Source organism: Alosa sapidissima, chromosome 16 (genome assembly GCF_018492685.1).
Source record: "Alosa sapidissima isolate fAloSap1 chromosome 16, fAloSap1.pri, whole genome shotgun sequence".
In the NCBI taxonomy this organism is placed as follows: Eukaryota; Metazoa; Chordata; class Actinopteri; order Clupeiformes; family Clupeidae; genus Alosa; species Alosa sapidissima.
Genome location: NC_055972.1, coordinates 29,116,325 through 29,141,340, shown reverse-complemented (window position 1 = coordinate 29,141,340; position 25,016 = coordinate 29,116,325). Strand labels below are relative to the sequence as shown.

Below are 25,016 nucleotides of genomic sequence, written 5' to 3'. Positions count from 1 at the left end.
CATTTGCCTCTGTTTAGAAGTAAAATATATGTGTTAAAATTATAGTCCTATTTATGATTCATTTTTATTAAATATTTCTCTTGCCGTACCTTAATGGATAAGTTTACATAGAAATTGGCAGCCAACTACAGAAATGCACTTTAAATATTATGGGTGATTTGACAGGGCAGCTCTTACCGTGGACCCAGGGGCCTCGCAGCAGTTTACCATCTCTGCCAGTTGAGGATCGCAGAAGATTAAGATTTGCTGCAGTTCAATCTGTACCAAAACAAAGCGGACAGCATGCAGAGAGTGTTAGATTATAAAAGGTGGAATTCAGTATCAATATACTGGTAGTGAAGTGTTTTCACTGTCTCTATAAGCTACACTGACACAACTGTCAGTGTTTACAATCAAAATGTCTGACAAATCATCAGAAAACCCCTGTTACTTAGTATAATGTGCTTATTCATCATGTTCTTTGTAGCAATTTATTCCTTAACTGTTGCAACATTACATTGCTATATTCATTGCCAAGATTTTCAGATGATGATGATGCTCTATTGACTTACTGACAGAAAATCACCTGTAGGAATCACCAATGTCTTTTTCACAGCTAAAGAGAAAAGAGGTGGCTTCACTCACGTCCACCGGCCTGCCGTCCTCTACACGCGTGGTGATGAGGGTGCGCCCGCGCATGTCTGTGGAATCTCGCTCGTCCAGCTGCCTCCGCTCGATCAGCTTGCAGTCCAGGAAGATGGACACGATGCTGGTCTGCACGGCCACACCGAGCGTGTGCCACTGCCGGTCGAACAGGGCGTGCAAGTCGCGGCTCTTGAAGGTGTGATGGAGGCTGTTCTTCAGGAGGCCCAGGGACGAGAACTCCACCACTTTCTTGGCACCATCCACTACGATAGACACCTGTGCAGGGGGAGGGGGCAGCCGAACAAACATGCGAGATGAGTTACAGAGAGTCGAGAGGACTGACTTCAGTCATGTGGAAAAATACGTCTTTTCCAATCTCTTGGACAAATCACCTGAATGTCCTACCTGACTGGTCCCCGACTGATCAAATATCTGCCAGAGATACCAGCGATCTTTCTTTGTGGTTTTCCGGAGCCGGAATGTGGCAACAATGGAGAATTCACTTGGCAGTCCATTCGGAAAAACCAATCTGCAAAAAATAATGTGAAAATGAAAGTCTAACAGTGGCTTTGTTGTTAAACTTACAGTATATATATAAAAACTGTTTAGGTCCCCCAAACAAAAGCTGAGTGCTGTCAGGGAAAAAATGCATGACTCTGTCCAAACAGTGTATCAGCTCTTATATGAAAAACTGACTTGCAGTTTTGTTTTGTACAAACTAGAGTTCTCCAAAATGTATGTATTGGCATCCCAATAATCAGATCCAATACTTTTCTGCTTTTGGAGTCAGACACAACACAGGCCTACACAAAAGAAAACCTCTTTGATATTTATGAAAAATATGATTCATACATTCCTTCTAAATTTCATCTAAGCTCTTTGGTGTTTCTGGGAGAATATGGGGGGGAAAAACAAAAACAATTGTTATCGACTCAAGCCTTTGATCAATCCTGCAAGTCTTACGTTAACGTCCACTCTCATCCACATGACCACAGGCACTCTAATGGCACAAGCCTTGCTTTACAGAAACAGAGAAAATCAATGACCTATATTGACCCGCAGGTACGGTGCCTTCGGAGGGAATATGAAAATGAAACTGGAAGAACAGCAAGTCTGTTTGCCTTCCCTCCATCCCCTATTCATGCATATGCAAATGGACTCTCCCATTAGCTTAGAGAGCAGTACAGCTGTCAAAGGCAATTTAAAAGATTAAATGAAACTCCTGACAGACTCTTACTACAATGCATAGGCTCTGAGAAAGGAATCGGCCCCCACCTCCCCCCACATCCCCAGCAGTAAAGCGCTACTCGTCATTTCATAAAGAATGTGCTTAATTGCCTAGAACTAGAGGGTAAGATATAATAAAATGCTTTATCAGCTAAAATTGGGGAACCAAAACACAATCAGCAAATATTACAATGACAAAAAGGCAGTCCAGGAAGTCCTTTTCAGAGTGGAGGCTCTGAGGAAGAGAATGAGAGAGAGGGAGAGAGAGAGAGAGAGAGAGAAGAAGAAAGAAAGAAAAAAGGAAAGAAAGAAAGAGAGAGAAAGATGGTAAAGAAGGGAGGGGTACTTCAGACAGGCTCAAAATTAGGTCTTGCTCCAATAGATCATTTTCTATTCAGTCAGTACTACTCTCCCCCTGCAAAACGTATCTCTGGCACTCAGTGGGAACGGTGGAAACAGCAGATTATTTGAAATGATATATGTGCTGACTTTAAGTCACGGCAAGATCAAATGCTTTTTTGTGCAACGAGAATAGACTGTGGACGGGGTGGATAGAAGTGTGGCCCGAAGGCTCTCCAGTCATGTAGCGGGGCGGTGGCGGCCAGGCCATCCTTAATAGTCTGATTTTCTCCAGAGATGGCCCGTGAAAGAGCGAAAGAACGCAATTAGGATTCCAGCCCTATCCCACTAGTTATACATATAAAAGCAAGAGTGCTGGCTTTGTAGTATCAAGCTCCAGGACAACTGGTGCCTTGAGATTTTTCTAAAGGTTTTGAAGTTGCTGAGCCATCAGTTCATAAAGTCACACTAAAATACTTGTGCTTATTGATTAGCCCTCAGTTCAGTTGGAGAGTGCAGGAACGGGAAATATGGGACTCCTGAAGTACATCATGAGGGCACTTTATAGGCTGCGATGATGACTCAATGAGTGCAATTATCTCCCAGAGAAAATACAGGCAGGGTGAGGGGGTGTTCGCCAAAACATGCTATTGGACAACATGAGCAATAGTTTCTGTAAACACCCAAAACAAACTACAATAGTTAAGGTACATATTTATGATGACATTACCATTTTTGAGGTTGAAAGGCTATACTTACTATATACAAATGTCAAATGTATCCTCTGTGAGTGACAAATAAATAGATTTTTTGAAATCACAGGTACTGTGTTCAATGGACCTACTGCACAGACACAAAAATTGGTCTTTTTGTGAGAACTTCAAAAACATCTACTCTTCAACAGACCGAAAACCTCACAGAAACTGCTCAAAACTACAGGCAAAATAAAAGGGAAGTGCTCCAAAAGAGAGAGAGAGAGACTGAAGGAGAGAGAGAGAGAGAGCTGCATTGGTAGGAAGAGAGAGTGAAAAGTGAAAGAGAGAGAGAGAGAGAGTTGCATTGGTAGGAAGAGAGAGTGAAAAGTGAAAGAGAGAGAGAGAGAGAGAGAGTTGCATTGGTAGGGAGCAGTGCTGGCAGGCGCTGGGCAGTGGCCAAACATGATCCAGACTGCGAAAGATGAGCCTGCCTGCATTTCCTGAGGGTAAAGTGAGAGATGTTTGGAGTTTGTGCATGGGGCTCCTTCGCTCCCTCTACCCCCCAGCTGACGAGCACCATCACCTGTCAGAATGTTCCGATAATTGAAGATGGGGGAGGGGGGTATCTCTCTCACCCTCTCTCTCTCTCTCTCTCTCTTTACCTATCTCTCTCTCTCTCTCTCTCTCTCTCTATGGTGTGTTTTGCTCCTACAGTGCCAGTCTGCAGACAAACACTAGCAGACTACCAGAGAGCCCAGTGAGCTGGTACGGGCCAGGGGAAAACCAGATACGTACACAACAGGGACTGACCGGAGTGACTTGGGGATTTGACGATGGAATAGATCGCAAATCACCTGCAGCAGCAATTCCTCTCTACAGACATGGAGGACTCCGAGACTGCACGGTGTGTTTACAGTATAGTGTAAAATCTAAAAATACACAAGCCTCCTCATTCCCTGGGACACCAACTGGGTGTTCTTTTTCACAGTTAGAAGAAGGGCAGAGGAGAATGGATCAACAGTGTCCCTACCCTGTAAACTCCAGTAGAGAAGCAGCTGGGGTGCACTGCAAATGGGTCCCTGGAATATTCCTTCATTTTATCCAAGTGTTTATTTATCTCTCATGAGAATAAGCATCTGAGGGTGTGATTACTGCTAATCCCAATCATCTCAGTAATTACCTGTATAATAACAACGTGTGTGCATAACATTATATACAATATTAATTTCTCATGAATATGGAAAACACTAAATTTAAGTAGTTCCGAAAACAAGCATTTGTGTTTCTGTGTGCAGATTATCTAGAATTTAATCAAACAGTACATCACGCACACCATAAGACATGAATTCAATTTTCCGTCATTGTGCACAAAATTATAATTTCCTCGTTTAACATCATACACAGCAGCATGGGCAAATGACAGCACTAGGCCTGACAAAGAGAACAGGAAGGCAATAACGTTGATCAAATGTAACCTCACAGTTTAATGAAATATGTTTGTTTGATCTATTCTTACATAACGCTTCTTTTATCTATCGAATAAAACATACGTGCAGCCCTCTATGACTTTTCCCTTGGCCTGCCCTGTGTCCATTCAACAGACTCAGACGGGCTGCCATCACAGTTTACTCTTATTAGCAAATGGAGGCAGATTTATCTCAAGTGACTAAGTGATATCTGGGTCAGTTCATGTCATCACGCCAGGAAAGCAGGCAACGGTTATACTGCTTTTTCTTCCGGATATCAGCTGAACTGGAGGCAAAGTTACACCCTGAGAAAATATTGGTTTGCAGCACGGAAACCCAATATTAACCTGGCACGTTTTCAACCCTCCAGTGGCCAGTGTGGGTGCTGATTTCATGCAAGGGGCTTTAGCTGTTTAATAGCTTAATGCGCCTTGCTAAACTACTCCGACAGCTTTGCAGTGCTGTACATTCAGTCCACAGTCATTCATCAAGCCCGAAAATAGATAACCAAACGGTTTTAATAGCTTGCATTTTATACTCAACATCCCACTGACTTGTTTTCAGACTGCAATTAGGCATGTTCCACAGAAGTAAAAATCACAATGGGAATACCTTTCCATTTGTGGGCCTTAGTGCAAATATTGTGCAAGTACAACCAAAGCAGCCTAATCACACAGAGACATCGAGTGAAAGAGAGAGAGAGAGAGAGAGAGGGAGAGAGAGAGAGAGGGAGAGAGAGAAAGAGAGAGAGAGAGAGAGGGAGCAGGCGAGCCACTGTTTCTTCACGCCCAGCCTCCCCGGAGCACTTACTCTGTGAGCTTAATGAGAGGCTTGCTGCCCAGGCGAAACATTGCTCTGTCCTCGACAACTTTTCTTAACAGGAACTTCTCAGCTAGATCAAATCCTGCAGTGGTCGAAGAAAAAGAACAAAAAAAAATATGCTTGAGTTAGATTTTCAGTGGCCAAAACTGTCTCAAAATATCAGCAATTGTACTCCGAGCTGAAGTCATCGCAAAATATTGCAAACAATGAATTTTGATCATGCTGCACAGTATATTTCTCATTTATCCGTAACTTGAACATGGCATCAGGATAATTTTTCATTTGTCAGATGAAAACGGATATGTTTTTTCATAGTACCTGTGAATTCATGCGTTTCAGTCATACTTGATGCAAACCTGCTCTCCTCCAGCTTCAAGGGAGGACAAGAATGATCTAGAAATGAAACACCGCAAACAGACGTTACTTAAAAACTTAGCCTCTTTCATATTTCATACTGAAATGTTATTGAGTGGAGAGTTTTTCCACAAACTTTCATTTAAATGAAAAGACCACTTCTACAGAGCCCATTTAGTATTTCTGACAGGGGTAGAAAACTGCATTACAACTTCTAGAAAAGAAACATAGACCCACCACATTTTAACACTTGGGCATAATACATGACTACATACAGTATGAAATGAACTTTTAGGGGGCTTAATGAGGGCTTAATGGGCGCATTTTTGGTGAGGTCTTGTGTCTCAACCTTGTTGTCTCAACCTGATATGTCCAGCTGTTGTGACAGCTCTCCAAACATGCACAACATAGTCAGAGTTCCAGCAAACTGCCATTGATGCACTATGGGAGAAAAGACATGCACTCAACTAATCTCCTGCGTTACTTTGGAAAAGGTGATGCCAGACAATAGCGATGTCACTAAACACTCTGTTGTAATTAGACACGTGAGGCCTCAGAGTCGTAATACAGTGTCATCATGCCCTCTGTTTTGTGGGGGGTTGTGGACATCAATGAGAGGCAGTAAAGTTAGTCAGCCATGTGTCTACATGATGTCTGTCATCACAAACAATTCATTAACACTATAGGTCATCCAAACACCACGGGCAAATAAGCTTGTCAGAGGGTGTTAGAGAAAAACAGCTGACTGAACTTGAGTCTGGTCTGCAATGACCTCTTTAGTTAGGCAGAAGGGCTAAACATGGTGACCCAGACAGACTAAACATAAGTGAAGACAGAGAGACAGAATGTTGTCCTTTGAGTAAAATCAGACCAGCTAGTTAACAGAATACATACCAATTCGTTCATTTACTGCCATTCCACAGCTCAAAGGAATGGTATTTACAATCCATAGGAAGACAGTCCATTTCAGGAGGTTAGTCATGTCCTCCACCAAGGGTAGGAAAAGACTTCTTGGAAACCTAGAAATATATCAACTTAGTGACTGACAGCTCACACAAATGCAACTATTTATGTGAATGTTTACACACGACGAATGATGATGAGATGACAATATAGCCATATTTCAATGTGAAAACACTTTCTTTCTCATGTGAGGCTTCATAGGAAAATCTTTCACCTCTGTACATCAAACATGCAGGTTAAGAATCACTATGCAACCCAGTGCCAAAAATAATGTGATGTCATTTGCCCCCCTGAATCACTATCAACTTGACTTGCTTTGCAAAACATGATTTATTGGAAGATTAAGATGACTGCTTCTTGGCTCAGGTATTCTCTACATTTGCAAAACATTGCATTTGGTCAATCAAGGTGGAAATATTCAAGATTAAGAGATCAGATATTTGGCATTTTAATCCATCACTGCAAACGTTAAGCTCAACATTTGAAGACCAATTCAGCTCAAATGAATGTTGCATTTAACTGTATTCCAAAGACTGACGCGATGAATAGCTTTCTTGTCTTTCAAAGGTAATTTCACTTTGGTGTGTAATTTCTTCAGTGCATATACCAAAGTGTTTGTGCACAATCTGCACGCCATTTGGACGTGTCTGGGGAAGCTTTTAACGCTCAAGAAAGGGCTGTTGACCTATGTTTTGAACTTGAACCTGAAACATGAATCCGCCGTCTCAGAGCTGTCTCGGATATGCAGTAACATATATCCCATTAATAAATAGTTGCTATAGATCACGTGGATCTTGACTCAGAAGGAGAGAAGCCAAATCTTCCACGTCCATCACTGCAGCGGAGCCAATGGTAAGTGTAGCCTTCCTCGGTTGATTCGTGTCTCACAGGAGATAGCATGGACTCAGAGTTAAAAAGTTGAAAACTTGTCAGATAAAGAACCACGAAATATGCAATGGCAAGTAGTTCCGAATGACAATATCAGAATTGTTGTGAACATACCATCATTCATTACTATGTTCTGAAATAGCCTACAATGACAATATTCCATATAAGCAAGATGTAACGTTTCAATAAACTTATTATCGTGGCGAAACAACTTACAAAGAAACGACACAGTAAACTGACCCAGTGCGTGTTCTTCCAAACAGATAGGCTAATTCATTAATCATGACAGCAGAAAAACACTTGTTTATTTCCCAAGATGTAAAAGAGCCGGATCCACCGGACGTGCATTGGAATTGGTGCGTAAAATTTGGAGCATGCACTTCACCAAAACAACAAAACCTCCCTTAGATACCCTGAACACTGTCCTGAAGGCACGACATTCTGATAGGGATGTTCATCTCTAACACATTAGATCAATGACACTTCTCAAAGAGACATCGCACTTACATCTGCCGCGGAACTTTCCTCCGAATCACAGAAAAAAAAACAATCCTTTAAGGGTTTTGTGACCACATGTTATCGTAATATGCTATTCCAAAGTTCACTTGGAAATAAAAAAGTGAGAATGGGATCACACGCAGGATCCTACTCCTTATTAGTCCCACTGACTGACCCTCCCACTCACTCATTACTAAAATACTTAGAGCGGACGGAGCCCGTATTATCATTGAGGACAGCCTGCTGCTATGACGCGTCACTTCACGAGAAGAAACACGTATTGTTTCATATTTTTTTCCCTCCATATAAAAACTCCAACTTTATTTTTTATTGAGAGGAGAAATGCTTGCTAAGAAATTCCACGGATACAGGAGTTGTTTTAGTAGCCTAATATGCGACAGAAGTATTAGGCTATCATAGGCTATTTTGACTTAATGGGACACATACTGTAGCCTATGTCTAATTGTGCTATGGGTGGAATTTATAGACTATGTTTGTTTTCTCTTTTTGAATGGTATTATTGTATTATGAAATGTTTGACCGACATGCTATCAGTTGCATGAGTTTGAGACTATTTTAGTCGACCCGAGTCATGTTTCGCAATGTCTGAGTAAAGATTTAAACTGAACATATTATCAACTATTCGTTGAATTGACTTGAAATTTATTTGATTATAGCCTACGTTTTCCTTTCGATTTGTAAAGATATAGACCACACACAAAGACACTTTCCATACAGCTGTTCATAACTGACAATGTGTGAAATAAGCCTGTCTCATTATAAGTTCAGGAAAGTATGTGGGACGGCGTGGTGGTGAACTTCCACGCACTAGAGGTGGCTTGGATGAAATGCCTGAAATGTTTTGTCTAAAATATAACTGCTTTGTATTGTCAATATATAAATGTAAGTTTACGCCATCAACCATTAGATGCATCTGCTCTTAACATGAGAAAACGTAGAAACGTAGGCTACTTTATGAATTTGGTCTGTGATGGATTGGTAACACTATCACCACGTGATTCAAGAAGATGGTCTGCCCCACATCCCGCACTTACAAATATACATTACAGTGTTGATGTTATGTTACAATACTGTTAGCTTGTTCTACAAAAATCTCTACTGTTTCAATGGTTCTTGCTCATTAGTACATATGCTGGGTTTTATCTGACATTAGAATATTTCAGCATTGTGCTTCTTCAAAACAAACATACATACATACAAATAAACAAACAAAAAAAAAACAGATAGCCTTTTAAGAGATGAGTGTCCCTCCTTGAACATTCTAGAACTTCAGTGGGTATTGCTGGGGGAAAATGTTTATAAATAAATGATATCATTGTATCATTATATCATAAATTATATAATTTCTTAATTTCCTTCTGGATAAATAAAGTATCTCTATCTATCTATCTATCTATCTATCTATCTATCTATCTATCTATCTATCTATCTATCATTGCTCAGAGCATGGTTTAACTGGAAAGTTTCCTCGGAACAGATGCCCTCTCTGTTCTCTCAATCTTTATCCCCCTGTTTCCTAGTTAGAGCTAATTGGGTCTGTGTGGAACCTAAAAGGAGAAAGTTCATGTAGCAGCAATGTTTTACCCAGGGGCAAAAAACTGAAAAAAGATATAAGGTATTGAACAGCAAGGAACATACAGTAAGAGTTATACCAGTTAGAATATACAGTTAACTAAAGACCCTTTCAATCTGTTTCTAGAGGATTTCCGATTGAAACATTCAAAAGCAATGCAGATACTTTGAAATGAAAATAAATCTGACTTTAGCGCAATGCTCTACAAAATGTTTACGTTAAAACTAGTTTTGTGTCTGTTTTGTTTGTTTTGTTCCCAAATTACCATTGTTTCAATGTTGTTTTCTGTCCCACCAGAAATGCCTTAGGAACGCATATGTTTGTTTCTACAATTGAAACGACCTATACCTACATTTAACTGTAATAAAGGATTCTACAACAGGGACACATTGAATGGCATTCTTTTTATCGATCTGAAACGTTGATTTTTCTCAAAACTCATTACTGAAATTCAAAGCACTGTTCCAATATCAGTTTTCGTAATGGGTTCTAGACATCTGTTTAGTCCTCAGAGTGAATAGTAGTATGAGTTCAGTTTGTATTTCCAATATTCTTCAAAATAACTGCTTTCCAAGAAAACAGAAGGGGCACAAAACATTGTGTACATGAAAGTTGTTTTTTCCCCTCTAACAGACTTGCACAACACCTGTTTTTGTTGCCACTGAAAAATGCTTTGTTGATAAATGAAACAACCGGCTTTCAGATGATGACATATGCTTGAGTAGCTTTGTTTCTGCCAAATACATTTCCATGGGTTTCATTAAAAAGTATTGTGTCCCATGCTCTAAATTGCCAGGTGTATGGCTTACTGGAAAAGGCTTTCAGAAAAGGGCACTTTGCCATTTGCTCACGTTAAAGCATTTGGCAAATACTGTCATTGTTGACGGTCCATCCTTAGTGACTGACCAAATATGAATGTGAGGTTGAAAACCCTGAACAGCAGACACTAAAAAGCTCTGGTTACTAATCCAACAGAAACTCCATAAGGATGCATGCAAGGAAGCATACTGCGTGTGTGCTAAACATAATAGATCAAAGCAAAGGGAGATACAGTAAACACAAGGCAGTTTACTCTATGATTTGATATTCATTGTTGACTGTCCTGCTGACTTAAACTCATATACCCTGCAGGTGAATCATTAATATACTAAAATATGTCATATGCAACGTTTGAAAGGAATAATAGTGAGCCACTAGTGCCACAGACCTTACATTAGCCTCAGATAATCTTTCAACAAAGCAAGACAGAAATAATGGATTTGCCAATATCCCTTCAGGTCATATGATCCTCTTTGGCCTCTGTTGTATTTTGTTCAATATATGGACACCGTGTACAAAGTTTTTTTAAAATCGTGAAAGTAGATTTTTTTGCCATCAATATATTGCTTGCTGGGTATATTTACCAGATAGAATCGTTTGCACTTGACAAGAAAGCAATGAACAAGCTGAGTAAATATGCAGCAAAGATTTTTCTTAAGACGTAAAAAAATATGTCTCAGGTTAAGTAATTTCATCAGAGATCAAATGGATAGATTGTAAGAGAATGAATAAACTGCAGTGACATGTTTTGCCATGCATCATTACTATTAAACACAATTAATCTTCATTCTTGCCCAGCATTTTTATAGCAAAGTGTTTGAAAAATGAGGTCTGTTTGAAAGGACGTATTTATCATCTTGATTGCTACCCTAAACTTGTACATTCACTCAATACTAAGCTTGAGCTTTGTTGGCTATTAACCACCATCGCAAATGACAGGTCAACCAAGAGATAAACCATTTCAATAACTGTATAGTTCTTCTTCATATGAATAAATACGATGGACGTATTTTTAGCCTTTTGTCTCCAGTGGCTGGATGACAATCAGGTAAAGATACAAACATAATTTAAATGTAATCTGTGGTTTCCCTTAAGTTTCACTATATACAGTACTTACCATCTACTGTTAGACAAAAACATGACAGAAAAATATGTGGCCAACCTAATTTAAAATCAATCATAAGGAGCACTTTGAGCAATGAGTAGTCCATATGTCATGGGAAAATCAATAACAAACCCCTCCCCTCTCTGTCATTGAGAACAAGACAAGCCTACAAATTAAACCATTTAGAGAAAAACACTGTCAATGGCGTTTCAAGGTGACTATCCCTAAACATAATACAAAGTTGTAGCTGCCTAGAACTTCAAACACAAGCAGAGAATGCACCTCCACACAGTAACTGTAACCAGTGTGATCAATTTTGAGGTTGTGTGAGGTCATTTTGTGACCTGATATCAATTTCCTCAAGCCATGTCCACTTGATAATCAAATGGCATATGGTATTTGGCTCTCTAATATTTAGTCAGTTTCATTTTCGGAAGTGATGTTGGAGTGTCTGCTTTCCTTCCTGATCATTTTCCATGCTGTGTTACATCGCTATAGCGACTGCTTGAATGAACTTCAACATGGCTTCCAAGTAGGTAAGCTGATGCTGTGTGTAAATAAAGCACAGAGTCATAACTGCTAAGCACAACATGCATTACATACAAGCCACTTTGCAGCGGCTTATATCTGACTCTAAACAGCACTGATAAACAAGATTTACGTCACAGAAAACATGATACATGATTTTGCCATGATTTTAATGTGTCAGGATATAAACATGAAGACAATCATTCTTCATAAGAAGCTCTCAAAAGAGGATGTTGTGCAGTAATTCTATGCTATGATGAATTAGTAATTCTAATTCTATCAACACTATGCTATGGATATCTGAATTTAACACAATTGTATTTTTTCTGATGATCCTGAGTTATTCACTCCATGATAACTACTGTGCCTCATTTAAACAGAAGTTGAGGAAATATTTTACCTTAAAGTTAACAGTGAATTTAATTGCATATAGCTCATAAGGTCTAGTTCATCATACTGTATTAAAATGTACATTTCATTTTTAATTCCTCTTTCCATTAGCATACCCCAGCTGAAGAAAGTTGCACCATCAGGCTTTTGTCTGGATAAAAAGCAGGTGCTAAAACCTCAATACCGCCCTGTGCATGTTGAGGTAGATTAACTCAAAGTGGAGCATAGATCATGGATCATTCTGGAATTTTGAGTTGGACCTCACATTCTTTTGACTTCCAGTTTAAATAGTGTAAAACAGTTTTACAAACTTGTGAAAAGGGCTTTGTTGTATGCTGTAGAATTCTAAGTGAGATCATTCTCTCTCACGCTGGTTCCTTAAATAGCATCCTATTATCCAAAACCAGTCCTCTCCTCCTATCCTCCTCTGTAATTGTCAGCCTCGTATCAACTGACGCCTTTCACATTTATAATTATTAACATGAAACCTGACTGCACTGGGTTATATTCATATTTTGGGCTGGCTCATTGGAAGAGATGAAAACAACATAATCCTGAGAGTGGCTAGATGGCAAGCAGGGAATCTGAATGGAAATTCAATATAAGAAATTGCGGAGTTGGCAACTACGGGCAGTCCCTAAGAAAGTAGAGCAACATCTCATAGCTATGATACATGGTCCATGGTTGATGACACAGGAGTGGATGACATTTACATGCATTTAAACAAAGCTGTATTTGTGTATTTTTCTGAAAGCCCACTCTTGTGAAGCAGTGGTGACTGAACAGCCATTGCCGATGATTCACAGTGACTTTTAATGTCAATTTGAGTTCTGAAATCACGCTCACCATCAGTTAAAATGCACACTATCTGTCTGACATTTGTAACTATCACTCCTGAAAGTGATAGTTTTACAAATAGGCCTATGACAAGAATTTTACTATGTCCTGTAAGATAAATCTCTCATGCTGAACCTTTTACAGTAAATGTAACAGTAAATGACTGCTGAAAAAGATATGTTTTCCCCTTTCACAATAAAAATCAGTTAAACAAAGCAAGGAAATACTGAACCATGATTTGGCATTTGAGGTAGGAAAAGAAATATGGGTGTTTAGGAAATTGATTGGCTGAAAGCGAAGGGAGGTTTTCTGACACGCACAAGAGTATCACGGCATACTTCCTTATGACCACCGCACTGCAAAGTACACTACGCATGCACACACACACACACACACACACACACACACACACACACACTCATGAACACACGCAAACACACACATAAAGATATATGCATACACATGCAGGCACACACACACACACACACACACACACACACACACACACACACACACACACACACACACACACATAAATGCACACACAGATAAACACACACACACACACACACACACACACACACACACACACACACACACACACACATAAAAGCACACACCCACTCACAAGCGAACACACACACACACGCACGCAAGCAGACACACAAACACAGACACATAAACATGCACACATAAACACACACACACACACACCATTACCCCCACACTCCCAGTCACAAGCGAACACACACACACACACACACACACACTTACACGTGCACATACACATAAAACACACACACACACACACACACACACACACATGCAGGCAAGCACACACACACACACACACACACACACACACACACAGTACTATGCGTTACAGTACAGTACAGTAAATGCAGTAACGCAAAATAAAACAAAAATAAAAACAAAAATACACTACTGTAAAACAGGCTTACATGTGGTGCACTCTCTGCCCAGCGTCCCTCATTGTCAGGCCATTGTTTATCACATGATCCACCAAGTTTCTCTAATATCATCTGAAATATTGTTCCGTGCATAGCCTCTTCAACCACTTCGTACTACTCTCTCTTTGTCTTCCTCTACCTCTTGCTCTCCCTGCCTCCATGCTTGCAAAGTTCTCAAAATGGCTCAACTGAGGCCTATTTGTGGCTGGCTGATTGGTGTTCAGTTTTGTAAGTATTTTCAAGTGTGTGTCTAAATGTTTTCAATCACGCAATGTGTTTTGTATTTTGAATAGATGTGTTGTCCCAATGGTACTAATGAGATTTCATTTATAAACAAAGTGTCTTATGTAGGCCTATGAAATGTAGTGTGCGGGAGCAAGTGTGTTGCAGGAAGGAGAAAGTGTGTTGCAGAATTGCAACTAAAGCGCAAAGCAGCGCTTTTGTTTAAGGTATGGTTACACTGTGTTTAAGGTAAAGTAACAAAAGCTTCAAGTTTTGTTACTTTGGTCTAAGCGTGTGTCTACTCTATAGTGTTCAAGCAATGGGCAAAAACTGTAACACAAGGCTTGATCAGAATCCCCGCCCCGCTGCGTGACGTGTTTTCAAGCACGTGGGTTATCTTATTTGTTGCAGGAAGTGAAATGAAAATGGCTGCTTCAGATGCACTGCTAACGGAATCGGCCCTTGGATGGTCCATTTTCGCAATTGTGCTTCTGGTAAGACATGCGTTGAACCCCGCTCCTCACACCTTAAACAATGTTCGTAGGAAACTGAAAAGATAAAGTTGAATGAAATACTTATGAATGCTTACTGTATACGGTAGTAGCTAGCAGGCTAGCCAGAGAAGCTAACTATGGTCTTCAAGTCAACTTACTGTCAACATCAAGCTAACGTCAGTTAAGTTTTTCGTAGGTGAACATTTGATTTTATTTGATTTAATTGAATTGAATTTAGTGAAAGTTCAGAGCCATTAATCCACTGGCCGTATTCTCGAGGTTTCCTAGTTCGCTGTGCAATAATCTCTACTATGAGCGTCTAACGCTAGTTATCTAACCTGGCTATCGATAGATAGCAAACAAGATAAGACAGTTTACTAATTGAGTTTGCGTGTCACCAAGCTACAATCAAAACAGAATCATTTGTGAGAGTTCTCAGATAGATATTACAGTGAGCAGACTTCGTTGTGATTGACATTAAGATAGACATTAAGATATTAAGATAGTTGTAACGTAGTGTTACAACGTGAGCTGTAAAACTTGACAGTATGGTATCGAATCATACGCGGTAAATTTTAGAAGTCATAACGTTACTGATCACGAAAGCAAATTGGAGTGGTGAATAAAAAGGCGACTAAGAACATGTCCTGATACTTTGCTTATTACACGCATGCCAATCAATGATGTCTTGATGTAAAGTAGCCTACCAAGTACCAAGACCTGTCGTTCTTGTTGCATGTATGAAGTATAAGTATATACTCTCTTTTGATCCCGTGAGGGAAAGTCTCCTAAATGCTTACTCGGAGTTCATTTAACACATCAGCAGACTGATTCAGGCTGTTTGTTTGCACAGTTTAATGGCTCCAGTATTTTATTTACACTTAATAAGATGAGAAGTTGCACCTCACAAAGCCTACTCTTGTTAATTCATGTTTGATCGGCGGTACCTGGTTTACATCATAGACAGTAAAAGGTTTACATTCTGCGCGTGGGAGCACTATCTGGCAGGATGCTCCACCAGCGGCTTAAGTGAACAGGGCCCTAATTGATCCTGTCTGAAAACGGCATCCATTGATCACAGGGGATTGGTTTTAGCAGTGTCCTTACAGCAGTTTGTGCGCACATGGAATATGACCTTGCTGGTTTGAATGAGTCCAATGCCAGTTGTACCAGTGTAATGGTGTCACTATAGTCTGCGGTGCTGTCAAAAAAGATGTCATCTGAGCATAGTTTATAGTCTCCTCTTGCTCCTACAGAATGAACAATGAAAGGGCTGGTGGATATGTGGATTGCATAATTCCTTAAAGGAATTAGCCTAAGCCTCACATAGATAAGGACGTCCTTCCTACAGAGTTTGGGCTGGCTATAATACTTTTCATGATATTAATGGCCAAACATTGCTTCCCCAGGCTGTCAAACTGAATATCAGTGGCTGGAAAGTATGAAGACTGAAATATTTAAAGACCTTGGTTCTGGGACATAGATGAGGTTTTGAACAAAATTGAAGTTGTTTGTGAAGCAGCAACCTTATGACCCTTTCACCAGATATGCAAAACAAACATTTTATAGGCCTATATCTCATGACTCACCAGCGCATCAGTTTCACTTCCTGCTCTCTGCATCAGCTGATTACACAGTATTTGCATGCTTGTGCATCACTGTACAACTTGCACAGACCAACGAAATACACAGTCCAGGCCTAGTCAATAATAACAGCAAGTTTTTTGTTTGTTTGTTAAACAGTAGTAGTGTTTATTAGGTAGGAATTAATTAATTTCAGCCCAACATTTTGTTTGCAGGTTGATTAAATGTCACTGTGGCAGATGAGTCCCATCTCTCTATCCCAATTCCCAGCAATTGTTTACCTAACCGACTACACTTTTGGGTATTTAATTGAACAGTTAACGGATTTGCAGGAAGAGGATTATGGCTTCATTAGAGTTTAACACCTGATCGAAATATGAATAAAACAGCAATTGTAGAAGGAGTCTGCTTCTCTTGGAATATTGGAAAATGGAACATTGCACAGTGACTCCCTCTCGTTTTATTGTCCAGCTTGTTACCTGGACACCTAACATGTCAAGAATGGTCTCTGACTGAACATAATGAGTCCCTGCTCTCATAGGCTACAACAGTAGTTCTACTCTTGCCCCAATAATGAAGAGCACACTAGAAGTCAGCACACTAGAATGCTGTTCCCAAACTGATTTAATGCACTGGTGCACTGGCCCACATCCAGAAGTGGTAATCACAAGGTTCCTAGAGGCTATTGAACTGGGTCAGTTACAGCACCCCCTACTGTTATGCAAAAGTTGGCGTTCATCTAAGAATGCAGTAGCAATACACCATGTCAAATTTCATAAACTTTAGCTTAAACTGTAGACCACAACTGTAGCTTAAGCGTTTTTTGAGGTATATAAATGCGTTAGTTGCAGCCCACCTATGGCCAGAATTTCACGAAACTTGGCGTGTGTCTAGAGGTACAACATTGTGATCCTACATCTCATATACATGTGGTTCACATGTTCTTGTCACAAGATATATTGACGATTGAGGATGTGGTAAGAGAGTGGCTTCAGGGACACAGAAGAATGAAGGGAACCCAGTGTTTCCCATACGTTGACTAATCTGTAGCGGGCCGCCATAAGATCAACACTGGCCGCCACACAATAATGTTCTATGTTGTACTAATTAAATTAGATAAAATCCTTTCATTAAAGGGAAACTTGGCAGAATTAGCTATATCCCCCCCTCTGGTGGAGAAGTTGTGCATTATGCTATTTCAAACTGTGGAAAAAGGTAACAATAAACAAATGGATTTGTTTACAAGCTAGCGAAACGGTTAGCATAAGTTCGGCAGAACAATGTGGATGTTACAAGGTAAGAAACACTATTTAAAACGAGTTTCTTGTTTCTCACTTCTCTTACCGGGACGGTAGTCCCAAAGTTGCAAGGTTGGTTTTCCGCCTGGGGATGCTAGGGGGAGCGGGGATAGTCATTTTCACCGGAACACGTAATTTAACCATCCAAAGTCCAGGACCAGATAGGATTACTGGGAGATTGCTAAAGATCTGTTCAGAACAGCTCTGTGAGGTGTTCACTGATATTTTTAGAATGTCCTTAAAACAGAGATGGGTTACAAAGATATGGAAGGAATCCACTATAGTCCCAGTGCCAAAAAGGTGGTGGTTAGTGGTTAGTGGAGTTCGGCGCAATGTATGATTCGTATTTGAACCTGAAGCATAGACGGTGGCGCAGTAATATCAACATGCAATGAGTCTTCCAACAGAAATCAATGGGATTTTACAAAATGCCAAATAAAAGACGACAGAAACTGTATTTCGCCAGGCTACTTGTTTTGGAACATCAACGAACACCACTAACCACTCGGTGAGCTGCACAGTTTTGAAAACGAACGTTAAGGGTTGTTTTAGGACATGTTTGAGTAGCCTACTACAGTATGCCCATTGCCAGCCACCCTGAGAAGTCAAAGGCGATTCAAAACGAGTCAGAAAAGTCGAGTCAGGACCAATCGTCAAAATTTCGGTGTCCACCACTCTAGTTCATCCAAAACAAACCAAAAAAGGGCCTTAAAGTGCTAAAAACCGGGATTTCCCTTTAAGGGTGGGTGAGGCCTTGGATCCTATGCAGTTTGCATATAGGGCTAATAGGGAGGTAGAGGATGCCCAAATTACACTACTTAACCTCCTGTACAGTCATCTGGAAGGTCCTGGCACACATGCCAGGCTCTTGTTTCTGGACTTTTCTTCTGCTTTTAATACTATCCAGCCACATGTTTTAGTTAGAAAACTACTAGTATCAGAATTTAATCTTGAGAATAATCTTGTGGGCTGGATTATGGATTTTTTAACCAACAGATCACAGAGAGTAAAAGTCGATGGTTGTCTTTCAGAAAGGCGTATCTCTTCCACTGGCTCTCCTCAGGGTTGTGTACTTTCCCCTCTGCTGTACATCCTCTACACAAATGACTGTAGAAGTCAGCATATGCAATAGGCATTTTATAGAATCTGTTCTCACTTTTTCTTTTATTGCCTGGTATGGAGGCATCAGTCTTAGGGACAAAAACAATCTTAGCCACATTGTGAAGGTGGCTGGGAAGTTGATTGGCTGTCCACAGTTGTCCTTGCTGACCATTTATGAGAAGCAAGTCATCCAGAAGGCAAGTTCTATACTGGACTGTAAAAATCATCCCCTTCACTGTTCATTTGAAGCTCTTCCCTCAGGCCGGAGACTAAGAGTCTAATAGGACAAAAAACTATTTTATTCCTAGTGCAATACGCCTGCAAAAATTTGCACAATTTTGCTTTATTGCACAGAAACGATTCTGATGAGCATCTGTCAGAAACGTAGATTGATAAGACAGTTTCTTTCTTTCTTAACCGTCTTGACTTATATTAACCTGTGTCTTTTACCCCATCTTGTGTCTTTGTCTATCTTGTGCTATTTATGTGTACCTGACTGCGAGACAAGTTTCCCTTTGGGACAATAAAGTTAACTAAACTGATCCAAATGATTTCTAAACAGGTTTATGAAGTTGAAATAGTTGCCAATGCCAAGTTCCCCTTTAAAGGGGTGGTTCAGGATTTTGGACATAGGACCTCATTTCCAAGTAAGCAAGTGTGATATTTATCAGTGGAGACCGTTTTCAACACGTTTCATCCAGTCCTTCTAATTGCAGAGTTCGCAGGTGCTAGGCTAGCGCAAGTCAACGGTATGTGCTAGCCTGCCACTAAAAACAGTCTTACCCACTCCAAAGTACACCCAAGGCAAATAAATTATAACGCCAGACTTTCGATGTAAATGTCTGTATTGATAGTTTTATTTCTAACATTATTCTATCCTTGCATTTCAACGATCGCATTACATCCAATGGGGATACCTAGTAGTAGCCTTGGTAATATCAGTCCGCCGCTGAGATGCAAAATGACTACTACCAACTTCAGGGAACAAAGTATAACTATTGCAACGCGATGCGAGGGTAGTTGTATTTCTTACACTATTCTATCAACACAGACATTTACATCGATTGTCTGGTATTTGCCTCGAGTGTCCTTTGGAGTAGGTAAGACTGTTTTTAGTGGCAGGCTAGCACATACCGTTGACTTGCGCTAGCCTAGCACCTGCGAACTCTGCAATTAGAACGACTGGATGAAACGTGTTGAAAACGGTCTCCACTGATAAATATCACACTTGCTTACTTGGAAATGAGGTCCTATGTCCAAAATCCTGAACCACCCCTTTAAGCTGCGCTTTTTACGCACACAGCCTTTCCTTGCTCCGCCCCACTCTCTCTCGAACGGAGCCGCTGCCCCTCTGCATGTACACTTAACAAAACGTTAACAATTGTGGAAGGAGTGTTGTTGCCACATAAAATCATTGCATAGAAAACTGCTGCATTCAAGTTAACTTTGCTAACGTTGTCTTCCCAATCTAACATAGTAGATTGTGAAGACTAAACTAAGTTGATGTTAAATGTACTTGCCCAAACTATATTATAGTAAAAGAGATAAGGATGAATCAATCTATAGTAAAGAGTGAGGAGGCAATTTCTGGATTACTAACCCTCCTTATTATCCCAATTGATTTATTCACCTTTTTGCTAACCCAGTCAGCTTGATCTTTCCATTTTAAGTTCTCATCAACAATAATTCCTAAGAATCTAGTAGATGTCACTCTAGGCATCTCCATACACTCAAAAATCATACATACCGGTAAATAAAACTGCAAAGGTTCCTCCATTACAAACATCTTAAAGTGACAGTAACTCAACTTAAACCTACACACCTACAGTGTATTAGCACCCCCCTCCCCCCACTCCGCCATGGGAAACACTGGAACCATATTCTCATAGCACATGTGCATGGTTAAACGAAACATTTCATTGAGAAACCTATATAAAAAAATATTTCACAAAGACCCTAATTTCTGCATTTACAATCTTGGGTGCATCGTTTGGCGAGTAGGTAGTTCTGTAAAAGCTGCTTTCAGTCTCCCCGGCTTTAGGTATGGTTAGCACAGGGTGTTACCCAGGGACAAAACACTTCTATTCTGCATCAGGCTAGTGGGGCTACAGGTGCACCTTCATTTCTCAGGTGTTTTAGTGTCCTGGGACTAGTTGACCAAAAATTAGCGGTGTGGGGGCTATATGACCGTGCTAGCACTAGCAGTAAGTCTTAATTAATGTGTTCTTAGTGCTTTCTGTCTGGCTTATCAAAGTGGTTGTGGTTTAAATAGATTGCAGTTTATCCCTAGATGACTTGCACTCTTAGTCTTAAATAAGGAATAAGGCCAAACGAGTCTAAAATTAGAAAACAATAGCCTATGTCCAGTGAGCCTTTTCTTGGCTGTGTCAAAGAAAGGTAGCCTTGGATTAAGAAGACAAAAATAGAATTCCCCTGTAAATTCCTGACCTAAAAGAATAACATTTTGTTACAGTGAAATGTGTAAATGTTTGACTTGCGCAATGTTGTGCTGCTTTGCTGGCGTAGTCTGAATTCCTGCTACAACTGCGTTATTTTTTTGTGTCCACTCACAGGTCATCTTGGCTTTCTGTTGGGTCTACATCCGGAAGTATCAGAGTCGCCGGGAGAGCGAGGTCGTCTCCACCATTACGGCGATATGTGCCCTTGCCGTCGCGCTGATAACGTCTGCTCTCCTGCCAGTGGATATCTTTCTGGTGTCCTTCATGAAATTCCCAAATGGCACCTACAAGGTATTAGTCCACTCCATTTGCTTAGATAGTCCTGATAGCCTGGAATCAGATCTGTGCAGGCCAGGGCTCACCCACAGTCTATCAGCCATTTTCTTGATAGTACACCGCGCAAATGTTATTATGGACGCTTATCTAAGTCTAGAGACTTAAAATTTAATTAGCTCTGTAATGAATTGAGGCTTGTGGGTAATACATAAGACTGACCAGCGTCAGGATATCTTAAAAGTGGTTTGAGAACAGGCCGCAGATTGTTACGGAAACGTTAATGAAATAGTCAAATGTGGTATCATTTAGTCCATGGACAAAGTTGCACATTTCAAATGCATATCACAGGCCTCATTTAAAACTGGGAGATCGAGCTGAGATAATTGGATCAGTGGCACTCTAGCTGCAAAATGCGAAGGCAAACTGCTCAATATGGAAGTGAGTACAAAGTAAATGTAAGACTCTGTGGGCCTATGCGTTTCCTGGTGTTTGCTTTTTAATTTGAAGGACAACCTGTCATTACAACTTTGGAAGATAAATGTGCATGGAGGAGATAAGAAACAGTGCAGTTCTGCAGTTCTTTCATACGTTTTCTATACAACCTGATCCATTGGCCTGCCTGCTGCTGTGTTGTTGCAGAGGGGCCTTCTCAGTGTACAGATGAGCGGGGGAGGGAGGGGTGGGGGATGAAAGCACACAACACACTCCACACGCTAGCATTTACCTCCAGTAGCTCTACCCTAAAGAGATTATGGTAATGCCAAGCAGGTCACAGAGATGACTGATGATGCCCACTCATAATTCCAAACTTGGACAGATTGCTTGAGGGTTGGGGGGTAAGGAGGCGGCCTGCTGGAGGGTGGGCTGGGTGTGGGGCTGGGGAGCGCAGACCAAAGTGCTTAAATCTATCCATGCTATTTTCTAAAAGCCTGTATTTTTTTTCCTCCAGAGGAGTTGGTCGAAACGAGATTGAAATGGCTTTTATACAGGCCCAATGCCATAAGCACACAGGGGGAGTCTGTCGACTCCAGTTTTTGTTCAGGGGAGGCTTGGACTGTTTGTGCAATCCCTAAGCATAACTCTCTCATGCATTTGCATTGGTTTGCCCCTTTCAATGCATTTACATTAGGGCCGACTGTGGGTTTTTCACTGCAGAGGTTTTTTCCCCCCATGAAAATAAATTATACCTGTGTCCTATGACAGAGGACTTGCTCTATAATATAAACATGACATACTTGGTTGTCTGCATTTTGTAGTGTGCATGTTGTAGTATATTAACTACTTACATGGGCTACTTAGTCTCTTGTTGCGATAGATAGATAGATAGATAGATAGATAGATAGATACTTTATTGATCCCTAGGGGAAATTCACAGTCAACAGGAAGGTCACAGTAGCATACAGACAACATACACACACACATTCACTAACAGCATAAAAAGTAATTAAACGTATATAATATAAAAAAACACAACTAAGCAATAAGGACTGTAGAAGATAAAGAATATACTAAATATACTAAAATACAAATTATACTAAATAAAACTTAATCTAAATCAATTCTAAAAAAACAGTATCCACATAGTGGGTGATTAATCAATCAGGTGCGCTTGCAATGACTGAAGCAGGGACTGAGCCTGTGGTCCTCTGTGCATAAGGTAAGGTAAGGTGCTCTTTGTGAATGAGTGTCATGGTGATGGTGCAAATGAGTAAGTCAAACCGTGCAACAGTGCAAGAATAAAGTCTATATATCTATGTATAAATAACTATATTAAGAAAGGTATAAGTGTGGTCACAGTTCGGCTGTGGAATGGAGGGAGGGGTTGTGCATATGTGCTAATAAAGCACGCAAACAGTGAGGCAGAAGACAATGGTAAAGTGGCTAGTGGACAGACAGTTCAAGACATGGAGGTGGTGAAGATGCAGACAGACTATGCGGAGAAGTCTATTTCTCCTCTTCCCTGCAGTGATGCATTGAACAGTTCAATGGCCCTGGGGATGAATGACTTCCTCAGTCTGTCTGTTGTGCAAGGCAGTGAACGAAGTCTCCAGCTGATCAGGCTCTTCTGCTTAACAATAGTGCTGTGCTGTGGAGTGGATGACACTCATTGTCCAAGATGTTGATCAGTTTGTTCAGGGCCCTTTTGTCAGATATTGACGTGATGCACTCCAGTTCAGCTCCCACTACAGAGCCAGCTTTCCTTACCAGCCTGTCAAGTCGCCCCGCATCCTTCTTCTTTGTGCTTCCTCCTTGTTTTACCAAGTACCCCAATTTGATTAGCAGAGCACATCAGTTGGGTTGTGTAGCATTTCAGTGTGATGCAACTGTGTTGACCTGCTCAGTCCAACAAGATGGCTTCAGGGCTTGGATGGAGTTCACCAGCCGACTGGCGAAAAAAGAGTGATTTACTTCAGTGCGCTCGACAGCAATTCTCTCTGGCATTTGGACTGGCTTTGAAACCCTGTGAGTCATCACAGTGTCAGGTCACGTTTTTGATGGAATCTCTGGTCACAAAAGAGGGGATTGAGAAGACGAAAATCATCTCAACGAGAGAAGCATATGTTCTAATAACACTGCTATGACTCGCGCTGTGCAATTAGCCACAGATATTTTTTTTTTATCTCTGATTTAAGCACGTGCTAGTTTTGGACATTTTGTCCAATGCTTGATGCATTAAACCATTATACCCGATGTCCCTTTAGCAGGGTAACAAAACTCAGGAAAGTATTTTAAATTCATTCATGTAATGACCTAAGTAATTATGTTGAAAGACCTCATATGAAATCGTTACTTTTTGCTGCCTATCATAAAGCTTTTAAGTTCATCCCTCTCCGAGAGTGAAAAAATGGCAGTTGATGATGGGGATATTTTTGAAAGCCTTTTGATGTTATGGGACCTAATATAAATGAAGGGCAAATTGCAAGTTGAGCAATGAGCAAAATGTGTTTTGTGTGAACTAAAGCTACACTTTTGCATGACTCACCCATCTTTGCCCTCAGGCTCTTGCTCAGGGTATGATGAATTAAGAAAAATGATTTTGCAGTGTTTTAAAAATGAGCTTTAGTTCATTTGTCTTGTTGCCGGCCTTTGCTATTTGCCCCTCAAATGACTAGATATTAAATTAAGCACTTACATGTCTATGTTGATACACATAGAATTAAGGAAACCTGAAGCCCCTCAATTTTTCGTTGTTTAATGCCAAGCAGACACTGTGCGATTTTAATGCAATTTTAGCCACAAATCAGTCAGATCCATGCTCTGACAAACGCTTTAATTGGGCCGAGTTCCTGTTCGATCTGTGTGCTGTTTTGAGCAGGCTCACAATGCCCGATTAGGTGACGTCATAGTCAATGTTATGTCATTTGTCTTGCCGTGTGAGCAGCTGAACGTACAGTGCAGTGCAAGTACAGCAATCTCGTCTGATTGAAACCTGTAGTGTAAAGCTACCATATCATGTGCGAC

At 40.5% G+C, this 25,016-nt stretch overlaps 2 protein-coding genes across 3 annotated transcripts in view; one reads left to right on the top strand and one right to left on the bottom strand.

The window, feature by feature from the left end:
• The window catches only part of LOC121685843 (collagen alpha-1(XIX) chain), a 127,695-nt gene extending 116,216 nt beyond the window's left edge, over positions 1-11,479 (bottom strand). Inside the window, exons 1-7 of one of the 2 annotated variants that reach the window (XM_042066625.1) lie at positions 11,407-11,479; positions 6,422-6,546; positions 5,492-5,566; positions 5,162-5,255; positions 1,030-1,153; positions 625-900; positions 178-258 (exon numbers count right to left, since the gene is read on the bottom strand). In XM_042066625.1, the coding sequence (XP_041922559.1) occupies positions 178-258; positions 625-900; positions 1,030-1,153; positions 5,162-5,255; positions 5,492-5,566; positions 6,422-6,546; positions 11,407-11,429 (798 nt within the window). In that variant the 5' untranslated portion in view covers positions 11,430-11,479. Of the gene's footprint in view, positions 1-177; positions 259-624; positions 901-1,029; positions 1,154-5,161; positions 5,256-5,491; positions 5,567-6,421; positions 6,547-7,885; positions 8,048-11,406 lie in introns of those variants that run through there. The other variant, XM_042066627.1, reaches the window with a different exon arrangement.
• A 3,273-nt stretch (positions 11,480-14,752) lies between these two features.
• Positions 14,753-25,016, top strand: part of lmbrd1 (LMBR1 domain containing 1) — an 88,662-nt gene continuing 78,398 nt past the window's right edge. The window contains exons 1-2 of the mRNA XM_042065648.1: positions 14,753-14,836; positions 21,393-21,569. Of these exons, the coding sequence (XP_041921582.1) occupies positions 14,762-14,836; positions 21,393-21,569 (252 nt within the window). The 5' untranslated portion in view covers positions 14,753-14,761. The remainder of the gene's footprint in view (positions 14,837-21,392; positions 21,570-25,016) is intronic.